Source organism: Crinia signifera, chromosome 19, assembly GCF_055691185.1.
Source record: "Crinia signifera chromosome 19, ASM5569118v1, whole genome shotgun sequence".
Lineage (NCBI taxonomy): Eukaryota > Metazoa > Chordata > Amphibia > Anura > Myobatrachidae > Crinia > Crinia signifera.
Window position 1 is genome coordinate 127,932,612 of NC_139226.1, and position 23,931 is coordinate 127,956,542.

General features: G+C 42.6%; 1 protein-coding gene across 5 annotated transcripts in view; it reads right to left on the reverse strand.

The window, feature by feature from the left end:
- Positions 1–5,233: 5,233 nt before the first annotated feature.
- Positions 5,234–23,931, reverse strand: part of RER1 (retention in endoplasmic reticulum sorting receptor 1) — a 46,637-nt gene continuing 27,939 nt past the window's right edge. For all 5 annotated transcript variants that reach the window (XM_083163324.1, XM_083163327.1, XM_083163323.1 and 2 more), the window contains exons 3-7: positions 21,514–21,618; positions 19,877–19,976; positions 12,650–12,728; positions 11,474–11,609; positions 5,234–9,375 (exon numbers count right to left, since the gene is read on the reverse strand). In XM_083163324.1, coding sequence (XP_083019450.1) covers positions 9,286–9,375; positions 11,474–11,609; positions 12,650–12,728; positions 19,877–19,976; positions 21,514–21,618 — 510 coding nt within the window. In that variant the 3' untranslated portion in view covers positions 5,234–9,285. The remainder of the gene's footprint in view (positions 9,376–11,473; positions 11,610–12,649; positions 12,729–19,876; positions 19,977–21,513; positions 21,619–23,931) is intronic.

The window sequence follows — 23,931 nt, forward strand, 5'->3', positions numbered from 1 at the left end:
GTGGTTGTTCCTTTATATCCATGTAAAACTAATGGAGCCTACACAAGGAAACTATTTTAGCCCTATTTCTAAGTGATCTGACTAGATAACTAAGAAATTTAGCATCGCTCAGAGTGTGTACCCCCTAGTGACGGCAGTGCTCTGTCCCGCACATAGCCATCACCTGACTAGATAGATACTGCATGCAGTATAGATCACCAGTGTTCTCACCAGAGAATCTGCCCCGATGGCTCAGCTCACATCACTGGTGCATAGCATGCATGTCAGCAACGTGTGCTTAGCACGGAGGCTCCGTCACCCTCTGTGTAGGGGGCTTGGCTATAATATCACAATCCAGCATCATACTCCCACTATGAGGAGCTGAGGATCCTTTGCAGAATACAGGAGCTGCCTTGGCTTGTATGACATAGCGAGCCTGGCACCAGGCAATGAGTGAACGTCTACTAGCTGAATGGCCTGTAGCATCAAGAAAGAAGTGTTCTGGTCTCTAGGAACAAATATAACATTAATCTGTGAACCTGATTCGGAGATGTACCGAAACCCAATGTTTTGCGTACATCTGATGTTTGGTGTTCTGCATGATCACCTGCTGTACCCCCTAAGCTGTAGCCTGATTAAGAGGCAACAACATAGTGTGTTCCTCGTAACTGGGGGCATGTTGCCCCTGCTTTCAGGGCGTGCCAAATCAGTCTGTGGTTTCCTGCACAGATTTCAACACAGATCAGGTGCAACCAGTCAGCTGATGAAAGATGGTCTCCTAGCAACCACCCGTCTCCGAGACACCTCCCAGCCCTTCTGCACTCATGCCCCGTGGCCCCCCCCCCATGTGTGTGTTGGTCACTAGTGTCTGAGAAATATCTAGAAGCTCCTCTGCTCCACTAATGTATTCCCTCCCCAGAGCCTTTCCTCCACAGTGTGTATGGATTCAATATCCATATTGATTTCTCAGATTAAAAGGAAACATCAATGTTCATAAATATCAATATATTGATATTTCCCTGCTCGCCTACATCCCACATGTATTGTGTCCTGAGATTTTGTTGTCATTGTTACCTGTGCTCTCTTTGGTTTTTCAGTTACTGTTTCGTTCTATGTACCTGGTATTTTCCAACGTGTGCCATATGTAAATCACTGCCAACCACTTGTGGCACCTTCTAAAAAAAAAATGTTTTGAATAATAACTTAAGGGTTTTCAGGGTGCAGACTAATGGGGCATACAGATGCTTCGATCCGACGGCTGTCGATACCGATTCCATATAGGCGGCCGACGAGTGCCTGCATCGAAGAGGAGGGATGAATGGACGGTGCATGGGGGGATGTTACATAGAGCAGTATGGAACTGCATTCAATCTGGAGATCACAGCAGTAATAGACTTGCATTTGGTGTGAAGCAGACAACAGGCAAGTAACCCGGCACTTCAAATACCCGGTAACATACATATGGGTGTGGTATAGGGTTCCGACAGTCGGGATCCCAACAGTCATTAGCCTGACTGGTCAGACTCAGACAGCATGGCGAGCGCAACAAAGCCCCTTGCGGGCTCGCCACGCTGCGGGCACAGTGGCCGTCCCACGAGGGAGAATAGCCGGTGGCCATCGGGAACCCGTCTGTCGGTGTTTTAACAGTCGGGATCCCGACGTTGTGTAAATGACTGTCGGCACCCCATACACACATAGTAACATACATAGTAATTAAGGCTGAAAAAATACATTAGTCCATCGAGTTCAACCTATCTAACTTGTAGCTACTGACTTAAATAAGTGGTATCTATAGGATTCCCTTAGTGGCCAAAAATGTATCCAGTTGTGATTTAAATTCATTAACAGTAGTTGCTGTAACCTCCCCCACCGGCAATGAGTTCCAGTCATTCCTAGGAGATTCGTCTGAAAGAGGTATGAAATACTCTGGAAAGCATAGATGTAGTTATAATTAGTAGAGGAAATGATGGGAGTGATTGAGCTAGGGACTTTCCAGTTACGATAATTAGCGGCAAGAATCATCCCCTCCACAGAGCCCAAAATGATCTGTGATTTTTATCTATCTGGATCAACACAATTTAAGTTTCTGAAAGAGTAAACTCAAAGGAGTGTGTCTTCTTCATCGTTACTGTCAGCAGCAGGCAATACAAATCAAAGGAGGCAAATTCCACAGGCGTTCTAGTATATTAAAAAGACATTGTGACTGCTGCTGCTTTGAGGATAAAACTTATTAATGGGAGGTCTGTCAACACAGCGCGCTAGTAAGATTCTTACCTGAATTCATGAAAGCAGCAAACTCTTAATTTAAAGGAAGAGTTACTTGGCTCATTGTTCATTATCCAGTATGTTGTTAATATATGTAGTCACCATTTCTGTCATTGCCAACTTATAATAAACCCGGCCTTGTAAAATATACATCCAAAGCTTCCATTTGGCAATGTTTTATTTTAGACATTTCCTGCAGTCTTACATTTGTGCATAATGTCCGGAACATACACAACACACAATTTTTTTTTAGAAATCACAGTTCTTAAAGGAGCAGTGTGTTACGGGGAATATTGAATTGACAGATTTATCATATTTTACTGGCACTTTTTCTATTTTCACCCAGATTACCACTGCATCAATAAAAAGATTATTCAATTTTCAGCAATATGATGTACTTAGTGGTAAGAACGTATTACTTTGCCATTTCCAGAGTTTATGAGACAGCAGTAACAGAGGTTTGAGGAAGAGGGATTTGCAAAAAAAAAAGATGTTCAGGTTCCGATTTAGCCGGATCTCGAAACAGGTTCTTATTGGATATCCTGCTGTCACATGTTTTGGAGCCAAAACATGTGAGAGCCGATAGCCAATAAGAACCTGTTTTGAGATCCGGCTAAATCGGAACCTGCACATCTCTTAAAAAAAAACCAATTAGTTTAAAGTTGCAACATAACTTGTTGGAGGACCAATTTACTTGTGTTTCAGGGACAAAATAGGGTTGCTCGATCACGCTGTACTAGCCAAACTTGGAATTTATAGGCTGCATTGCAGCAAAGTCAGATGCTTGCATAGTAAAAAAGAAAAACAAAATCTACACCACTACCGTCATTTGAGCTGATTCTAATAAAAATGTACAGCATATTTATTTTATTTATATTCTGTCATTTCTTGATAAAAGTGCACGGGCACTGAAACGTTGAAAGAGCAAATCTGACATCTGTCGTTTATTCTGGGAAGTCTGAGAGTGCCGCCGCGATCCTACCACCTATATGGCTTGTATAAAATGTTTGAGCTGGCTATATGGCCAAAGTTATACATCATGGATTAACAGATCAGAGATCTTGTAACGCCAGCCAGTAGCTGTATTTCAAACTAATATATCTATGTATATAAATCTATACGTATTTTCTATTATAGTCTATGGCTGAGATGAATGAATTCAGGACTGTTCGTATGCTTTGACTAACGAGGTTGGTCTAAATAAGTTCAAAATTTACCAATAGGAACAGGGGCCTGAGCCGAGGATTGCCACATATAATACAGACATGATGATCTCTATTTTTTTTTTTTTTTTAAAGAACAAAAAATTATTGTGTTTTTCAAAAAGTGAAAAATAGAAAAACGCTTGGCTGGATGAAATCTGGTTGTCCGGAACACAAGGATGAATATGTCCTACAAATGGTGGGTCTGGCTAGCTGTCTTATAAAATTGCATTACCAAGGATTGCAGGTGTTCCGATATATCTGTATAGCGCGGGGTTGCAATATATGCGGAACGCTTGAGACTTAAGGTTTCCCAGCTGACTCAAGTAATAACCCTACTCGCCCACTTTGTAGTCCAAAATGCACAATAATATCTAGATAACGTGATTTTAAATAATTTACTCGGTATATATCCCCCCAGTTCTTAATAAGGTAAAATGTATGTTGCAAATGGTAATTTGTGTGAAAAGAAAAAAACAAAAGTATGTTTTGAATACTAGTATCACTTGAAAATGGACTAGATAAATGAGATACGATCTGATTGGTTGCAATCGGTAACTCCTCCACATTTTATTCTTAGAATTATTAGTAAATCTACCCCCAGGATTTTTATAAATGTTGACTGAAAGTATGACACTTAAAACAACATACGTTTAAAGCTGGCCATACATCTACAGATCTATTGTCAGATTGGGCTGGTTGGAACAAAATCCTGGTAACGGATGAGAGCAAATGACAGTTGACCATTTGTTTGAAATGCTGGAAAACTGCCAAAACCTGTCATTCAGATATTACCAGGTGTTTGTTCCAACCAGCCCAATCTGACAATCAATCTGTAGATGTATGGTCACCTTCAGGATATACGCCAGTGTAAAGAAATACTATAAACAAATAAGCCAGTCAGGACCTAGCCTGCAACAGGAAGCTGATTGGCTGGTTCTTTAACGCTCTATCCAAGGCTTTAGTACATAGACCCCTCTTTTCTGTAGGCACTTAAAGGGCAAACCTCATTTTTTTATGGGTCTATATAAAGAATGTGAATCATAGACCATGGAGATCAATCAACAAACTCTCCTGCAAATATCACCCAATATAAACCCTACATTACTCAACCAGTCTCACTGCCTTTACCCATATTTACCATAACATATATTATCTCCAGATAATCTATTTTAGGGGCATATTTAATAACTGGCAAATGCTTCTAAAGCTAGTAGATGTAGTTTCACTTGCTGCCAGCAGATAGCAGTGTTTCGGAATCACACGGACACTAGACCTATATACACAGATGATAAGTAATATTCTTGTTATCACTAGTTAGTAACCGGTTGGTTGGAGCACCATTTAAGATTAAGTAATGACAAGAACATCACTTGATATTAAAATCTGACCCCCTTACTATTATATCCTGGGTCCTTGAAACAGAGTAATGGATCCTCATGCATTTCCTTCAAAATTCCATGTATTATACTAAATCTATTAAAGGCTATGCACTTCTCCCATAGCCAGAAATACAAAGCGATGTTACTTTGCGGCAGGACCGGATCCAAGGTTATTAAACTAAAAGTCTCTGCATTGTTTTAAATAGCTGCTTAACCTCTAAAATCATGTAAAAAAAAAAGACATGCAAATCAGTGTTTTGTTTTTTCCCAAAAAGAAAAAAAAAACTAAATACAATTAAAATAAATGCAATATCTGAAAAGTCTGTCCATCCCCTCGTTACTTTACACTATACATATGGATTGTGTAGGTTGGAGGGTAGAAAAAAATAAAATCTCAAACAATAATTAAACAAGGATATATATATATAAATTTAAATTTTCAAAGTAACTGAAAATAAAACATTGTTTTGAACCATAACAAGAAAAAAATATATATTTTGCTTAAAATCACCTGTTGCCTGCCTACAGTAGAGGTAGCCATTTTGGTAAATAAACCAATACATGTCTTAATGCAGTCCATCCCTTCACTAGGAGCCAGTGCTTTATGTTAATTACTCATAAAATGTCTCAGTGATGTGACCGGTTCCTACTGCATGGATGGGCTCCATTTTCATGTATTTAGAATGTGCATGCAAAATGGCTGCCGACGCTCCCTGTTGGTGACCAGTATTCTATATATCCAACAAAACGTTGAAAATAAGAGAAAATAAATCACAAGCAACCAATTTGCAGAACTCGTAACAGCTGTATCCCCCCATCATATAATTCAGCAGCAGTTTGTCACTAATCAACAGTGTTAACATGCTCACTAGTATTGTTGGGAAAAACTCAAAACGTTATAGTATCAGTCCAGTTTAAGAAAAGTGAACTTTAGAATTTTACAATAGGATTGTTAATTTGCAGATACCAAGATCATTTTTTAGCTAGTTACTAGGAAACACAATATTTGAATATTACCATATGTGTCAGCCAGCCACTCGTCTGTATTAAATACTCTTTAAAAAAAAAAAAAATAGTATATATAAACTATGAGAAACGTTATAGGGCTAATGAATCTCACTGATCCAATATGAATGAGTTTTTGTAGCTTTCACAGATTTATACCATGTAAATGTCAAACACTATTTACTAATGTTAGTGTGCAAATATTGGTCTTCGTCCTCACTCAAAGGATTTAAATGGCTTCACAGTGTCTGCAAGTCTAACAATGAGGCTTGTCATGAGATGACTAAACATGCAGATATACAGTATATACATATTATTCTTATGGGGCTTACACACGGGGAGATGTGCTGAGCACTGTGAGTGATGCTAGGTCACTGTGTGCTGAACGATCTGTCAGGGTCCGTGTTCTCCGGTGAGAACACAAGTCCTGACCAGCAATTACATAGATTTATCAAGCATGATGGATATCCATCGCCAGGTGATAGCGATGCGTGGGGATCTAGTGAGATTGCTTAGAAATGCCCTGAAAATCTCCCCGTGTGTAGGCCCCTTTTCTGTCCTAATCCTTTACCAACCAAATGTAAATCAGGACAGAGCAGCACTCTCTCTTGCTTTCTATCACTGCTTAGTGCCAATGTGATATCAGTGTCTGAGTAGAACAGTCTCCCACGGAGCAGAGATTCTATAAACAGATTGGTAAATTTACATACAAACGATGGCTAAATAGCTAAAGTTGTGAATGGAAATAACCGCCGTGCTTTGCCATTTGCCAATTACTTTTGCAAGCTGTGGCAGCGAGCAGCGCTGACTGCTCGCTGCCACAGCTCGCATGGTCAGTATTCAATTGACCCCCTGCAGTATTCAGTACCCTTCAGTATTCAAGTGAAGGCTCGCAGATAAATGCAGCGGTCTCCCTGTATTAGCCGCGAGCCTCGCTGTTTGGGGGGGAATCCTCCCCATCATCTGATAGCGAGGGTTCCCCCGGAAAGTAGAATTGGGTGAGCGGCCTGCGAGGGGGTTAAGCGAGGGTCGCTTGTTTCCGGCAATCCCTGCCGTTTATCCCCCTAGCCGGCCGCATTGAATGTGTCTATGGGCAATCAAGACACAGAGAAGGTCAGGGGGAAACGCCTAGCCTACACCGCTTACCACAGATCACCCCGTGTGTATGACCCTTAAGTGGATACATCTTAGTCCCCTTCAGACATAAAAAGGTAGGATGTAAAGTTTACTAGATCATCCTTCACTATTAAAAAGGCAGCAATGGAGAGTCAGTATGACCATCTGGAAACTTTATATACATGTAGTTTTCAATTTTGCCGTTTATTTAACATATAAATAATATAGTATATTAAAAATATTAATTTAAATCTGGTTGTCTCGGATTTCTGTTGATCCCAATATTGTAGTTAATGCTCTTTGTTTAATCAATTATTAAATCAGCAACCGCTCTAAAACCTAGCAAGAACCCTACATTGTTCCACGTCCGAGCCTAAAATTATACCCATTACATTTCAACTTGGTGGATGTTCCATAATCAATATAAAACTTATCAATACTATAATATGCTGAAGCATGAACTCAATTAACGGTGCCATAAATCAGTATCTGTTGCTATAAAGGAGAATTCTGTTACAATGACAGGCCTTGTAGCTTTGCCATCTTGTTTCCATGTACTAGAGGGGGCCTTTCAGTGTGTCGCTAGGGGGTTTGCTGAAAAGAACAGGATGTAAAGAATGCACTGTATAATTGCTCTACGGCCCTACCAGCGCACAACAAATACGTTGTCTTCGCTAATAGGAGGACATATCTGTTACATATCTGTGAGTGTTCCAAATATACTCTGTCATATTGAATCAGCTTTTACTTGGCGGTATATAGTTGTTTTTTAAGCTTTGGAAATCCTGCTTTATTTTCCCGTTGCTGTGTGCCGAAAGCTTTTCCCAGCCCAACTTTTAAATTCGAAAATATAATCTTTAGGTACAAACTGATATTCTTCCAGCATGTCAAGCTTCACCCGCCATCTATAGGTGTACAGACATCATTGTGTTTTGCTGCGAAGCGAAAATTTGAAATAATTCACCCTTTGAGTGCCAACACCTGTGAGATGTTGGAAATATCCTCCACAAATGCCAGCGTCGCTCACATTTGTTATATAAATTCAATCAAGTGTTAAAAAAAAAAAATTATATTTCCTATATAAAAAGGTAAACATTACAGGTCGTTATGAGGGACAAAAAAAGTTTGCTTGGCAATTTTCACACTTACTTTGACAAATTCACTTGGCACTCAAAGGGTTAATGATATGGCCAAATTTGCACTGGTTCTAGTTAGATTTATGTGGATGGACCCCATTCCCAGTGATCGATAAAACATTATAAATGACATGGCTTTCATTCAGCTTTATTCAATGTTGCTTTTAAAATATCCGCAACAACTTATTTTGGATTTGGTTACCACGGTGATCAGAAATGGCAGATACAGGGAAGTGGTGCATCAAGTGCCATCAAAACTTGGACACGATAGTCTCTAGTACAGGCAAAATCCTCTGGTATCCGTGATGGATACAATCAAAATAAGGGGTCTCATGCCACAAACAAAAAGGTGGCCACAGGTGACATCTCCTGTCTGTCCAAGTAGCGCAATCTATTTCAATGGCCTCCACCCATTTCAGAAATATATATTTACAAATTAAAAAAAAAACACCTAACAAAAACACACTTTTTTTTTTCTTAATGTGGGGACGGATTTCCCCTTCATGACATGAGAAAGCCAGCCTCTTCCAGTGCTATCAAATTGCGTATCTATGGAAGCCATCATCACTGAGATGCGTAAAGTGGAAAATATTCCATAACCTGCCGTAGAAAGAGCAATCATTGCTCTATGATCTTGTACCACTCATATAGGAAAACGCTCATACGACTAATAAGCCAAACCAGGCACTGCGGGGGGGGACTTTGTTACCACTAGTCTTTTCTGGCCACCAAATGAGCACAATGTATTGAATTAGAAATATTAGCAAAAATAATAAAGAGGTGCATTGCAAATTTTGTTTAAAGTGGACCAATGAGCTACACACATCGGTAGCGGCCATTTTGTAGCTAGGACAATACTCTATCGGAGTCTATGAACTTGTGACATCACTGAGATATGAATGGCCTCCTCCACTACACACAAGGCAAAGGTCTGCCTTAAGTAGAGTGTGTAGCGGAATCGGATCCACTTTACCGGCCTAATTTGATTTGTATCAATACACTCAACAGCAACTGTGATGTGATGGTAAAAACATCCTTAGCAAGAAAGTAAAGGAGCGCTACCAGCTTTTAAAATCATCTATGCTTATGTGGATAAAAAGGCATTGATACAGTGGCTCAAAACTGTTTTTTTTTTTCTTTCGTTTTTTTGTTGGTTTCATTTTTTACATAAGAAAGTCAAAAAGAAGGTGACAGTTTCTTTTAACTGGAGAACGGCTTCCCGGTTTCCTCCTTTCCTCTGTATTTCCGCTTGCCATGTGTGAATGGTATGTATCTGTACTTGATCATGTGCTGCAAGACAAAAATAAAAGCAGAGGTCACTCTTCGGTCGCTGCACTTTGTCAGTGTTGTAACTCAGCAGAAACCTACAAACTAAATGCCCCAAACACTATGCGATTTGGGTTAGATTTCACCCAATTCCGGCGGATCGGGCAGAGGAATCGGGTGAAACCGTCTCAAATAGCAGACCCCCTCTTGGCGGCAGGGAACGGGGATCCCCATTGGAGAAGTTGCATAGTGTATGGGGGTGATAACACTGCAACGACTGCTCACAGGAACATTTTTATTTGTGGACCATTTCATTTAGGTTTGACTCTATAAAAGAGCTGTAAGTAAATCGATATATAATAAAAAAAGGCATAAAATGCCAAAAAGGTAAGAAAAAAAAAAAGGTACTTATGTATTATCTGGGCTCCCATGTTAAATGCACCCAATTTTTTCATACCCCTACTATCCAACTACGCATGGAGTTGATTTTATATAGTGTGGCGAGCGCAGCGAGCCACCGTGCCCGAAGCGTGGTGAGCGCAGCGAGCCCCGCGAGGGGACGCGGTCTCATAAGAAAAACGGGAGCCCAGATATTACATAAGTACCAAAAAAAAAAAAAAAAACAACAGCTCACAGGTCAACCTGCTTTCAGGGTTTACTTACTTTCAGATATTATCTAAACAGACACTTTGGATAAGGCCTGAAATCCTTCTTCCCCCCTCATTAACTATGGATCCATAGTCTTCCAATATCTAAACCACCATCAAGTGTGACTATCGTACGTGGCATTCAGGACGGTGGCCTTACTGACAAAGTACTTTGCTCAATGAACAGGCAAACAGATATTGCATATATTTATATAGAACTACCAGTGCATTGTGGTACTAGGGGCCTACTTCAGCATGGATTGCTAATCTCAGAAGTTGCAGTTGCCTGCGAGGAGTTAGCCACGGCACAGAAAGAGAGAATGGTACTCTTTACCTAGAAGGGCGCCCACGATTTTGATCGTGGGCATCATTAGTAAAAAAATCGCGGGCATCGCATGCACTAAAAAAATCGCATGCGATGCGACCGACGCGATGCCCGCGATTTCCCATAGGGAACAATGTTAAATGTCTCAATTGACCTGATTTTTCCATAGGAAACAATGTTAAATGGCCCAGAGAGGCCAAATAGGCACCCTGAAGTGTGAAATGGCCCCCACGATTGTTAACGCCACCCCACGATCAACGTGGGGACGCGGACAGCTGTGAAGCCCGCTTTCTATTCTCAACTCCACGCCGACGTGGATAGTGGGGGTATGAAAAGGTCGTAGGACACGTACCGCCGCCGCTCGCCATGCTTCGGGTTGACATTGATCGTGGGGTGGCGTTAACAATTGTGGGGGCAATTTCACACTTCAGGGTGCCTATTTGGCCTCTGTGGGCCATTTAACATTGTTTCCTATGGAAAAATCGGGTCAATTGAGACATTGAACAGGAAAATTGGGTCAATTGGGACATTTAACATTGTTCCCTATGGGAAATCGCGGGCATCGCGTCGGTCGCATCGCATGCGATTTTTTAGTGCATTCAATGCCCGCGATGGGCGCCGTGCTAGGTAAAGAGTACCGAGAGAATTGCGAATGGATCGGTTATTGCTATCCACTCACGAATCCATACGTAATTCCCAAAACATTGAAGAGAATTTGCCTTCTGTGCAAATCTGAGTAGCTCTGAGGCTTCTACTGATCAGTGACTGAGTCAGGCTGAATGAGGTCAGCGATGTAGTCAGAGACCCACCCCGAAATGCCTGACACCCCCAGAAAACGTCAGGTTTCCACTCCCAAATGCTGGCTTCCTGTCAGTCAAACTGTGAGGGGATTGTATTTATGATCCACACGTATTTTTGGTTGCCAATTCCCCAAATACGTACGGTACACATGCGCAGATGTTCGATAATTGTTCAATTTGCAAATCTGCTGATTGTGAATTTCATGGTGAACTAGGCCCTATATACTTTCCCTTCTGTAATTGCCATCTCCGCTTTAGAATAATGTATAAACCCAGTCACCATTCTAAGAGGTGAGAGGTTTTCAGCCAAACGTATGGTGCAGTAAATAATACAGTGACCTGGGACTTACCTTTATTTGCCTCTTCATAGTGATGCAGAACAGCATTATAAAATACATGACCAGGATGGGCCAAAATACAGGAACATTGAATGCATCAAAGAATGTGCACACCATGGCGACAACGATTCCTTTAGTGGCCGAGTGCCTTCAAAGACAAAAAAAAAAAAAAAGAGATTACGTTTCCCGAAACACACAAATAAACCTTTGTCACATCCTTCTCTTTGCATTAACCCCTTCAGTGTTTTTGTTTTTTTTTAAGGTAGCGCTCCCCACTGGGTGAGTGTTTTAGGGGGAACGCTACCTAAAAAAAAAAAAAACACCACGCTGTGTGTTCGGTCTGGGCAGCGCTGCTGAACACTATGTCCGCTGCCCGGCCCTCTGCATGCGACAACCCGGCTTGTCATAAGCCGGCACCGCAGCGATCAACTCAGCAGCGCTGCCCGGCAATAAACACTGCCAATCCTGAGAATTTTCCAGGCTTGCCAGTCTGGGCATTAAGGCATAGCCCGGAAAATTCTCAGATTACCAGTGAAGGGGTTAAGCCTATTTCTTGTGTTGTATGGTCCTAGATTACAGACCAGAGTGCAAGCACAGCTACGAATACACCTTTACATCAGCCTCAGCACAAATGGACACCAGGGTGGTGAAAAAATTAGGCAGACACCGGAAACTTTCCCCCTACACTAGAACAATTAGGGGGATATTCAATCACCGGCGAGCATCTCCCGGAGATGCCCGCCGGGCCTTATTCAATGCAGTCTTCCCCGACAGCATTGAGCAGGGTATCTCGGCAGAACGAGCCCGACATCACTAGCTGTCTGGCTCGTTATGCCGAGAACGGCCGGGAAGTGACGAGTTGCCGGCTGCAGCTCCTCACTTTCAGGCCGCAACTCGTGGACATTGAATCCCGCCTGCATGTTCTCGGTCGAGCTGCCCTAGAACGGGACTGGTTCACAGCAGTCGAGCAAGCTCGACTGCTGTGACCCCCACATTGAATACCCCAATTAGTAGGTAAAAAAAAAAAAAAAAATCAAACTAGTAAAACCAAAATGTGATTTATTAAAAAAAAAAAAAAAAAAAGTGAAGTTAAAACTTTTTTATTATACCAATCTAACAGAAAACTCATTACCACCAACATTGCAAACCCTTCCTAAAGGTCCTGCATTTGCCCCACACAGCACTTACCAAAATTTAAATTCCGGCAGCCTTCTGATAAAGGGACGGAACTCTTCATTCTGTTTTGTGGGTAATGAAGGGCCCTCATCTTTAATAAAATAAACGGGTGTTAAAACAGAAATGTACCTTAAACTGGTTTAAACCTTGAAACTAAAACAGGAAAGTGTTAATGTACTTTATAAATATCATGTCCTGCAGCCGACAAAGGCTGTGTAAGAACATTACCCTAACACTTCCAAATTGTTCACCTACAGATCTGTATACAAACACATATATGTATTATACCCCTTTCAGACATACGCAAAAATCCCGGGTTTTTTCACATGAACGCGCCCAAACCCGGGACTAGCGTTTGTCTGAAAGGGTATACCCGGGATTTCACTCCCGGATACTGAGCACCTGCAATTGACCAGGGTTTTTCCCGATATTTAACTCCCGGGTATAATACCCGGCTTATGTCTGAATGGGTTTACCCGGGTTTTTCAGTTTTAAACATGTGATGTTGCTTTTTTTTGCTGCTGGGGCGTGTCCCATATTAATGATGAAACACTGAAATGCTTGAAAAGCCTGGCTTATGTGTGAAAGGGGTATACCCGGGTTTTTCCCGAATTTGAGGTGTAGTGTGAAAGGGGGTTTGTTACTAAAATCCCGGGAGTGACCTGGGTTGAAAATCCCGGGTAAACCTGGACAAAATCCCAGGTAGTATGTCTAAAAGGGGTATCAGACATTATGTATCAGAGCAATGTCCGTGATGAGTCATTGGATTGGTGATCAGTTCACACCTCACATAAATACATTTTATACATCAGCTCCTGGATGCAAACTGAAATATTCAAGATAAATAATACAGATACAATACAAGACAATAAGGTGCAACACTAATAAAGGTGGCCATACACACGCAGATTTATCTGCAGATCTGGCTGGTTGGAACAAACACCTGGTTATGGATGAGTGACAGTTTGTCAGTTTTCCAGCATTTCCAAGCAAATGGTCAACTGTCATTTCCTCTCATCCATTACCAGGTGTTTGTTCCATCCAGCCAGATCTGCAGATAAATCTGCATGTGTATGGCCATCTTAAGCCAGGTAAACCATTGCTATTTGTCAGAACGGCATAATACAAAGTGAATACATTTATAAACTCCTGTAAATTATACAGAATCACTTCAAAAGTTAATCGGAAGATTTGTGTAGGATTAGCAATAATTTCCCTGTTGTGATATAACAGATATTAGAGGTGACCTCCGCTTGATCTCTGTATAAAAGCAATCAGCGCTGTGTGGGTATTATGACAGGGGTCACGAACAGTGGACTACAGCTTACAATAACAGTATGCTGTACATCGTTTTATATTCTGGTTCCACACTAAAGTGAGTCAAAGAAAAGCAATATTGAATACTGGCACCATCATTCGATCTGCAGCAGTCAGCACATGGAAAGTTAAAACATATACACACTGGGCGATATAATGAACGATTATCGATCATCCTGGCCCATCTAATCAATATAATTTCATAATATCGCCCAGTGTGTGCGCATAGATAGACAGGTGATGCATGCTCCAGAGTGTTGTTAACAAACCTGACGACAGAGCACATCGTTAACGAGGGCTGGAGCATGGCCCAGCTGGGTCACTGTGGCCCGGAAAAGTCTGGAATCGGCTAGTGTGAACTCAGGGTGAAGAGAAAAAATCCTATCTCCTTTGACCTTGACCTTTGACCTCACGAGCAGGGCCCTCTCTCCTCATGTGCTTTTCTTATAATATATTTCTGTCACCCTGATAATTGCATCAGTGTCCTGTTCCCTGCTGCAACAATCTCTATTTATTATGTACCTGTTCTAATTTGCCTTATACTGTAATTTGTTATTTTCTTGTTTTTCGCTCATCTGTGTGCTGTCAGGTGCTGCGGAACCCTTGTGGCGCCATATAAATAAACAATACTGGTTTCTGCTTTTCCTACTGTAACTAAATCCATCATTTTAACAGTGCAATCTATGGACATGTTAAAAATGCAGCCTATTTGAAATTTGAAAGATCTTAACCCCCCCTTTAACAACTGTGCGTTCTTAACCCCTTCCTGACAGAGCTAGTTTTTGCCTTCCTGACAGAGCCATTTTTTTCAAATCTGACATGTCTCACTTAAGTGGGGATAACTTTTTTTTGCTTTTACTTATCCCAGTGATTTTGAGATTGTTTTTTCGTGACACATTGTACTTCAAATTAGTGGTAAATTTGGGTCGATACAGTCTGTGTTTTTTTGTGAAAAATACCAAAATGTCGTGAAAAAATGGAAAATTTAGCGATTTGCAAAATGTTAAATTTTCTGCTTGTGAGACAAATAATCATACCACTCAAAATAGTTAATAACTAACATAGACCATATGTCTACTTTATGTTGCCATCATTATTTCAACTTCCTTTTCATTTTTTTGGACACTAGGAGGCGTAAAATATGAATAGCAAATTCTCAAATTTTCAAGAAAATTTCAAACACTGATTTTTTTAGGGACCAGTTCAGTTCTGATGTGACTTTGAGGGACTTGTATGTGAGACACCCCCATAAATGATGCCATTTCAAAAACTGCACCCCTCACAGTATTCAAAACAGCATTTTGGAAGTTTGTTAACCCTTTAGGTGTTTCACAGGAATTAAAACAAAGTGTAGGTGAAATTTCAAAATTTCATTTTTTTTGCAGAGTTTCAATTTTAATACATTTTTCTAACGAATACAGTAGATTTTACTAGAGAAATGTGACTAAAAATTGATTCCCCCAATTCTTTTGTTTTCATAAATATCCTATATGTGGCCCTAGTGTGCACGGTGACCAAACCACAGGCTTCATAATAGAAGGAGCACCTACTTGATTTTGGAGCCTCCTTTTTATGAGATTATTTTTTAGGCACCATGTAGGTTTCTAGGCACCATAAGATGCTAAAAGTTAGGAACCCCCCCACAAGTGACCCCATTTTGCAAACTACACCCTTCAGGGAATTCATCTAGGGGTATAGTGTACATTTCAAACCCCCAGGGGTTTCACCAATTGTGGTACAACTGGGCAGTGAAAATAAAAAAAAATAATTTTTCATTTTCACAGCTCAGTTGTATCAAAATTGGTGAAACCCCTGGGGGTTTGAAATGTACACTATACCCCTTGATGAATTCCCTGAAGGGTGTAGTTTGCAAAATGGGGTGACTTGTGGGGGGGTTCCACTGTATTGGTGCAACATAGCACCCACCATTCATTCCACCAAAATCTGTGCTGCAAAATCCAAAAATCACTCCTTCCCTTCTGAGTCCTGCCATGCACCCAACTGGTATTTTTTGGTCACATGTGAGGCATTGCCGTACTCGGGAGAAATTGGGGCACAGATTTTGGGGTGCTTTGTATCCTTCATTCCTTGTGAAAATGAAAAATTTTGAGCCAGAACTGCATTTTTCTGTAAAAAATTACATTTTTTTACACAAAAATGCAGATCTGGCTCAAAATTTTTCATTTTCACAAGGAATGAAGGATACAAAGCACCCCAAAATCTGTGCCCCAATTTCTCCCGAGTACGGCAATGCCTCACATGTGACCAAAAAATACCAGTTGGGTGCATGGCAGGACTCAGAAGGGAAGGAGTGATTTTTGGTGGTGGAATGAATGGTGGGTGCTATGTCGCATTAGCAAGACCCCCGAAGCACCAATACAGTGGAACCCCCCCACAAGTGACCCCATTTTGGTCACCAGCTTTGGGAGGGGGGCTGGCGCTGCGGCTGACGGGGGGGTGGGAGGGGTGCTGGCGCTGCGGCAGCCGGGTGGGTGGGAGTGAGGGGGGCTGCCGGGTGGGAGGGGGGGGGGGGCTGGCGATCGGTGGTGATCGGTGCTGTTCTTAACAGCACCGATCACCACCGATCACTGTGTTACCGAGCGGCTTAGCCGCCGGTAACACAGAAAACGCTGCAATTGGCTGTTCACATTTGAACAGCCAATCGCAGCGATCGCCGACCGGGGCTCAGGGACAGCAGACATCTCCAAACTGTCACCGCGTCTACAGTTTAAAACCATGACGTATATATACGTCTTCGGTCGGGAAGTACCTCCCGACCATGACGTATATATACGTCTTCGGTCGGGAATATCTATCTGTATATATATATATATATATATATATATATCTATCTGTATATATATATATATATCTATCTGTATATATATATATATATATATATATATATATATATATATATATATATATATATATATATATACATATATATATATATACACACACACAGACACATATATATATATATATATATATATATATGTGTGTATATACACACACACATATATATATATATATATATATATGTATATATGTGTATATACACACATATATATATATATATATATATATATGTGTGTGTGTATATACACACATACATATATATATATATATATATATATATATATATATATATATATATATATATATATATATATATATATATATATATATATATATATATGTGTGTGTGTGTGTGTATATACACACACATATATATATATATATATATATATATATATATATATATATATATATATATATATATATATATATATATATATATATATATATATATATATATATATATATATATATATATATATATATATATATATAAAATCATTTCATTTTATTTTTTTTTCATTTTTACTATGTCCCTAGTGCTGCTGCTGCTGGCGGGGGGAGGGAGGGAGGGAGGGAGGGGGGAGGCAGCGCTGCGGCGCATAACAGAGGGAGGAGAGCGGCTGCCGGGTGCCGGGTAAGCACATAGTGCTGCCGGGTGGGAGGGAGGGGGTGTCCGCGGATCGGTGGTGATCGGTGCTGTACTTAACAGCACCGATCACCACCGTTTTCTGTGTTACCGAGCGGCATAGCCGCCGGTAACACAGAAATAGCTGTGATTGGCTGTTCACATTTGAACAGCCAATCACAGCGATCGCCGACCGGGGGGGGCATTCCTGCCCCCCCCCGGCGGCGAGGGGGGATGTCTGCTGTCAGGGACAGCAGACATCTCCAAACTGTCACCGCGTCTATAGACGCGGTGACAGTTTAAATCCATGACGTACATTTATGCCATGTGTCGGGAAGTACTTCCCGACCATGACGTAAATGTACGTCCAATGTCGGGAAGGGGTTAAAGGGCAGTTACTGGATTTCCCGATAGAGCTTTAGAATGTTAGAAAAGAAATCTAAAAGAACAGCGGGCCATACATTCTGGAGATCATTTTGGTTGACCCGCAAAGCTTTGAGTGTCATTTTAACACTGCCCGCATTAACGGCCGCCCCTCCCCCCGCACGCCTAATATCCCCGCACCCATGTGAATGGATATTAAGCATAAACATCCAATCGCAGCCTTACGTGCGAAGACAAAATCATTCATTGGCCGCCGGCCGTCATATCATTTTGCCGGCACTTGCAGATGTAAGACACCTGTCTGGTGTCTTACACCTGCAGGCGCCCTGCACGGGAAGCGGCCAATCAGCTGACATCCGCTTTCGTCAACTACTCGCAACCGCCCAAATGTATATGGGAACGCCCAGCGTTTTCATGAGGAGGCCCATGAAACGCTAGGCATTCCCCATGGGCGCATCCCCTCGCCACCGCCCCACTGCTAGGTGCGAATGGGACTGCGAAGAAGCCGTACGCCGTGCCCACTTGCACCAAGCGGCTGCACATGGGCATAAAAGTATATGCGCATTCGCTCACCATTACTCCCCTGTGCGAACACACAGGGTAACGTGGATATTAGAATCACCCCCTTGATCTGCAATTCCCCATTCGCCGTCGTCGATCCTACGTTAAAAATGTCCTGGCTTGCCAATCCTGATTACTCTCTATTCAGAATTATCGAATCGCAAACTTTCACTGTTTTTTCCAATGACAAGACCCAGTCATCGTCAACATGGGGAGCAGAAAATTGACTGAAGATGTATGGGCCCCTTAAGACTGCGGCAGGCAAATATGTTGGGTACTTGTTTCCTAGCACGGCCACAATCGCGGGCATTGGGTGTCATTTTTAGTGGTATACGACGCGACTGACGCGATGCCCCCGATTTTCCCATTGAAATGCATTGAAAAAAGTCAATATCGCGTCGGTCGCGGCTAAAAAAGGTTTAAATGGTCCAGACGCAATGCCCCCGATTTCCCCATAGGTAACAATGTTAAATGCCTCAATTTACTCGCGATGCCCCCGATTTCCCATAGGAATCAATGTTAAATGGCTCAATTGACCCAAATCATCATAGGGAACAATGGTAAATGGGCCAGAAAACCCAAAAAACACCCCTGAACAGTGAAATGTCCCCCCAAAAGTAGTTGACGCCACCCCACGATCAACGCCAACCCGAAGCGTGGCGAGCGCAGCGAGCCCCGAGGGGTGGCGGTACGCGTCCTCCGACCTTTTCATACCCCCACTATCCACGTCGGCGTGGAGTTGAGAATAGATTAGTGTGGCGAGCGCAGCGAGCCCGAAGCGTGGCGAGAGCAGCGAGCCCCGCGTGGGGACGCGGATACCTTCACAGGTAAACGCGTCCCTTCGCGGGCTTCACAGGTATCCGCGTCCGCTCGCCACACTATTCTATTCTCAACTCCACGCCGACGTGGATAGTGGGGGTATGAAAAGGTCGGAGGACGCGTACCACTGCACTCGCCACGCTTCGGGTTCGCGTTGATCGTGGGGTTCAGCTGTGTTTTTTGGGTTTTCTGGCCCATTTCCCATTGTTCCTTATGATGATTTGGGTCAATTGAGCCATTTAACATTGATTCCTATGGGAAATCGGGGGCATCGCGGCTAAATTGAGGTATTTAACATTGTTCCCTATGGGAAAATCGCGGGCCCCCGATTTTTCCTCACGATGCCCACGATCAAGATCTTTGTGGCCGTGCTAGGAAACAAGTACCATATGTTGTGTATGGTGGGTGCCGGACACGGTCCCGACAGTTGGGATCCCGACTGTCAAAACGCCGACAGACGGGTGCCCGACGGCCACCTGCTATTTTCCCCCGCAAGGGGCTTTGTTGCGCTCACCATGCTGTCTGTGAGTCCGGGCAGTCGGGATCGCGACGTCGAGCTAATGACTGTCGGGATCCCGACTGTCGGAACCCTATACCACACCCGTGTATGGTTTCTCTGTGAAATAATAATGTATTAAAAATATATATATATTAAGGTTGGACCATACCTGAATCTTCCATTAAGGACGGGTCTACTTTAGGAGATAAGAATGCTATGAAGAGATTTAGGTGGTAGATACCCAAGGCGTATGTTACTATGTACCAACCCTGTAGATAAAAAAACAAAAGAAAAAAACTTTTTGAATAACATTTATTACTTGCAAATATATTCCAGACTCCTGATCGGTTGTTAACATTTAGGAGGCAGTTATTTAAGTAAAATGTTTTTTTTTTTGTTTGTTTAAACTATTTTATTTTGCATTAATGAAACATTTTTGAAAACATGTATTAGAAAACGTTATAAACAATGTTTTTATGCTTTTGAACATTAATGTTATTAGGCTTTCATTTGTTTTAACATCTTTCACATAGAAAAAATATATTTATTTCCTATTACATCTAAATAGAAGATATACTAAAAAATATTAACACATAGGGGGGTATTCAATCTCTCGTAGCCATCTCCAGAAGGGCGAGATGGCTGCGGGACCCTATTTAATGCTGTCTTCCCCGACAGCATTGAACAGGGGATCTCGGCAGAACGAGCCCTGACTTCACAAGCAGTTGGCCTCGCTGTACCGAGAAGGGCCAGGAAGGGATGAGCTCCTGGCCGCAGCTCGCCTCTTCCTGGCCGCAGCTTGTGGCCACGCCCCCTTCTCATCCCGCTGCAGGCGGGACATTGAATCCCGCCTGCAAATTCTCAGTCGAGCAGACCGAGAACAGGACAGGGTCACGGCTGTCAGGCCAAGATTGAATACCCCGCTAAGAATACTGCTCTCTATTAGGCACAACAAAACTTATGGTTTTTGTGTTTTCATTATGTTTTTTTTTACCTTTTGTAGTCCAAATTTTCTTTTTGTAACAGTCTGGTTTAAATTAGTTATTATTAAAAAAATGGTCTACATTGAATGTTGAACGATGTTAATGTTCTTATTTTTAAGTAGCTCACCACTGGATCTGCTACTAGCGCTAGGGTGGTTGAGCCTGACTAGACGTTGGACCTGAAATCAACTATCCAACTTGGATCGCCCCATAAATAGCCCAAGTTCTCCCACAAATGCACAAGTTCAGTGAGTTTTCAGCAGCTGCAACCCTGTTTTCACTGTAAAAAGGACTGCTTTTGGGGGATTTTGCTTCTCCTGCCTCAGGCAAGCAAAACAAAATTGTCCGATAAGTTGCGAGATGCACTGGTTTATGTCGGCTTCGGTGAGCCAATTACACCTCTCATCCACACGTATTACCTGCTGCTATTACAGTTTTCTTGGGTTGCACCTATTTTGTGGAATTCCCTCCCTCCACCAATTCTCTCCACTAGTGCCAGGACTGTCACTTTAAAGTTTGCTAATTTTAGATATTTGTATAACCATTTCATTATAATATGAAATAAAAACTTTAAAACTTGTATATATTGTATGTCTCACACACACACAAAAAAAACCTAGAACAAAACCAACTTTTCCATCCTCCACCTATCCACACACCAGTCACATTAAGGATCTTTATTCCCACTATTGCCGACTTGCTTTCCAAGGTCTACCCATCAATCATTGTGTGATTTATGAATATGTAGAATCTTCCACGACTACGTTGAACATACAATTTAAAAAAGTAAAAGCAGGAAGAAAAGAAAAACACATCAACATACCTGTAGTATATAAACCCTTATCATGTAGAGTACTCCTAAGCCAAGAGTCACCACCCATCGCACTGCTGTGTACGGTGTAGATTTGTCTAGCCATGACTGGTAAACCTAAAATAAATAAGTAACAAGTAATAAGATTGTAGCTAAATTAAAGAACACAAAAGCGAATATACATGTGGTTTCATAAGAGAGCTACTTAACAAAGAAAGAAAAAAAAAGTCAGTTTGTCAGGAACTTATCTAATATTGGGGCAGGTGTATTATAGAAGCGCATAGCACACCGCTATAATACTTCATGCTTCCCTCATTAACGAGGCAAAGCAGAAAGGGACATCAACAAGATGTACTAACATCTTGTGCCGAAGCGGGGGAGCACTCCAGCAATGTCCCCTCCTGGAGACAGCGCATCAGTATACACATCTCCTCCCCCCCGGCCGACTGGACTGGGCATGCGCGAGATCTCCAGCGCAGCCCAGAGCTAACAGCAGGAACAGCGCTGTCCCTGCAGTTGAGATAGGACTTCGCCAGCCTGCTGCTAGCGAAATGGATAACAGCAGCGGGCGGAACGGTCAGGGATGCGGACCGTTCATACAATCGGACTGCTATCATAGCATAGCGCCCCTGTCATTTACGGCTCACCGGCTCATTCATACATGGGGAGAAGCGGTATCAGTGCACATAACGTGCGCTGATACCCCTTCTCCCCCCATATCGACTCTTCACACATCTGCCCCATGGGGTCATTTGATGGGACCCTCCTGCCTTAGGGAAAACCACTCTTAATCACTGTTCTGAACACTAATAGCCCTTTCACACCAAATCCCAGTTCCGACCCGTTATTTAGAACGCAATTCCAATCTGGGTCGGATCCAGGATTTGCCCTGTTTACACTGTGGTGCCGACCCAGAGTATTCCCGGGCCGGCACCGTTTACACTGCACATAGGTGTCGGGGGCGGCGCTTGGAGAGGACACCAGCACCAAGATAAGCTGCTGAGCTGCCCCCAGCCTCCGGGCAACCCAACCCCCCGTCCACACGGTGAATGGATGCCGCACACATGCATCGATTCACCTCCTCCCCGGCTCCTCTGCTATCTGTACAGTACAGCAGCAGAGGCTGTGTGCGCCCCCCACAAACACAAATACACTGACCGCTGCAATCGGGAGGTTGGGCTCCCCCATTGGTGTAACCTGACAACACATCGGATTACCCAAGATACCCGTTTACACTGCCTTACCACCCTGGTCAGGACCTGGGTAGGATTCAGCTACCCCATTTACACCACCGTTGACCCAGGTCAAAGAGGCAAAAACCTGGGTTTTTGCAGTGGTGTAAAAGGTAGTGTTTCCGCTAAGCTGTTTTAGCGGGGTGCTGCGCCCTGCCCGATACTCAAAGGGCAAAATGCACCCTGCCCCTCTAGCAGCGCCCTGCTAAAAGAGCCTGCTGCCTGTCCCGCCGGTGTGCCCGGGGCCGGCCACAGCTCAGGGACTTTGGCAGCAGCCGGGCCCACCCCCTTTAGTGACATCGGTGGCCCGGGGCCGCCCACAAATATGACGTTGACGGGCCCAGGCTGCCCCCGTGCAGCCGCGCCCTGCCCTACTTAGTCCCTAGAGGGAACACTAAAAGGGGTATAAGAGGCCTATTAGTTCCTAATTGAATTGTTGGTAATGTGAAACTTTTTCTGCTGTAAAAGGGTTGACATGTACTGGGAGCAGAATGACCAGATACCACCAGGTTCAATTAGATTTGGATAAGCACATATCAATGGCCGTTTCCATTAAATTGGGTCACACATACCCAATATAAATCACTCTCAATGCGAACAGCATTACAACAGCAGGTTACATTTCTGAATTGATATAACCTCGTAGTAAATCGCACTACAATGTTTGCCGTTATCAGCCTTTTCATTCCCAGCATGGTGGCGATTCAAATCCATGCGATGTGCTGCAGAAACAGCCTGGAACGGTCATTAAAGGTCTCTGCGATGATGTAACTTCCTCAGTTTGCCTCACATAGAGGTGCGCAGAAAATGAACGGATATTCAATCATCATCATGGATAACAAGGAAGGACCAGAGAGGCTGAGGCAGAAAGATACTTTTTATTTTTTATTTTTACAGAGAAGTCTCTTAATGGTCAATAAAAGCAGTATCCAGTACATCGTGCACAAAGGTAGTTCTGACGAGTAATGCACGAGTCACTTCTATTTGTCCACAATTTGCCTATTACAATAGTCATAAATTGTGATGATCCCGGGTTCATGGGTGCATTCGAGGTCACCAAGAGCTCATATCCACCTTCAGAAAGGCAGCGTTTACAGCGGTGCACGATGCCACAGGGGTCACAAGGTTCTCTGATCACGCAGTAAGGACACAATATCAAGATACAAAACGCACCTTTATTTTATATCATCATTACATA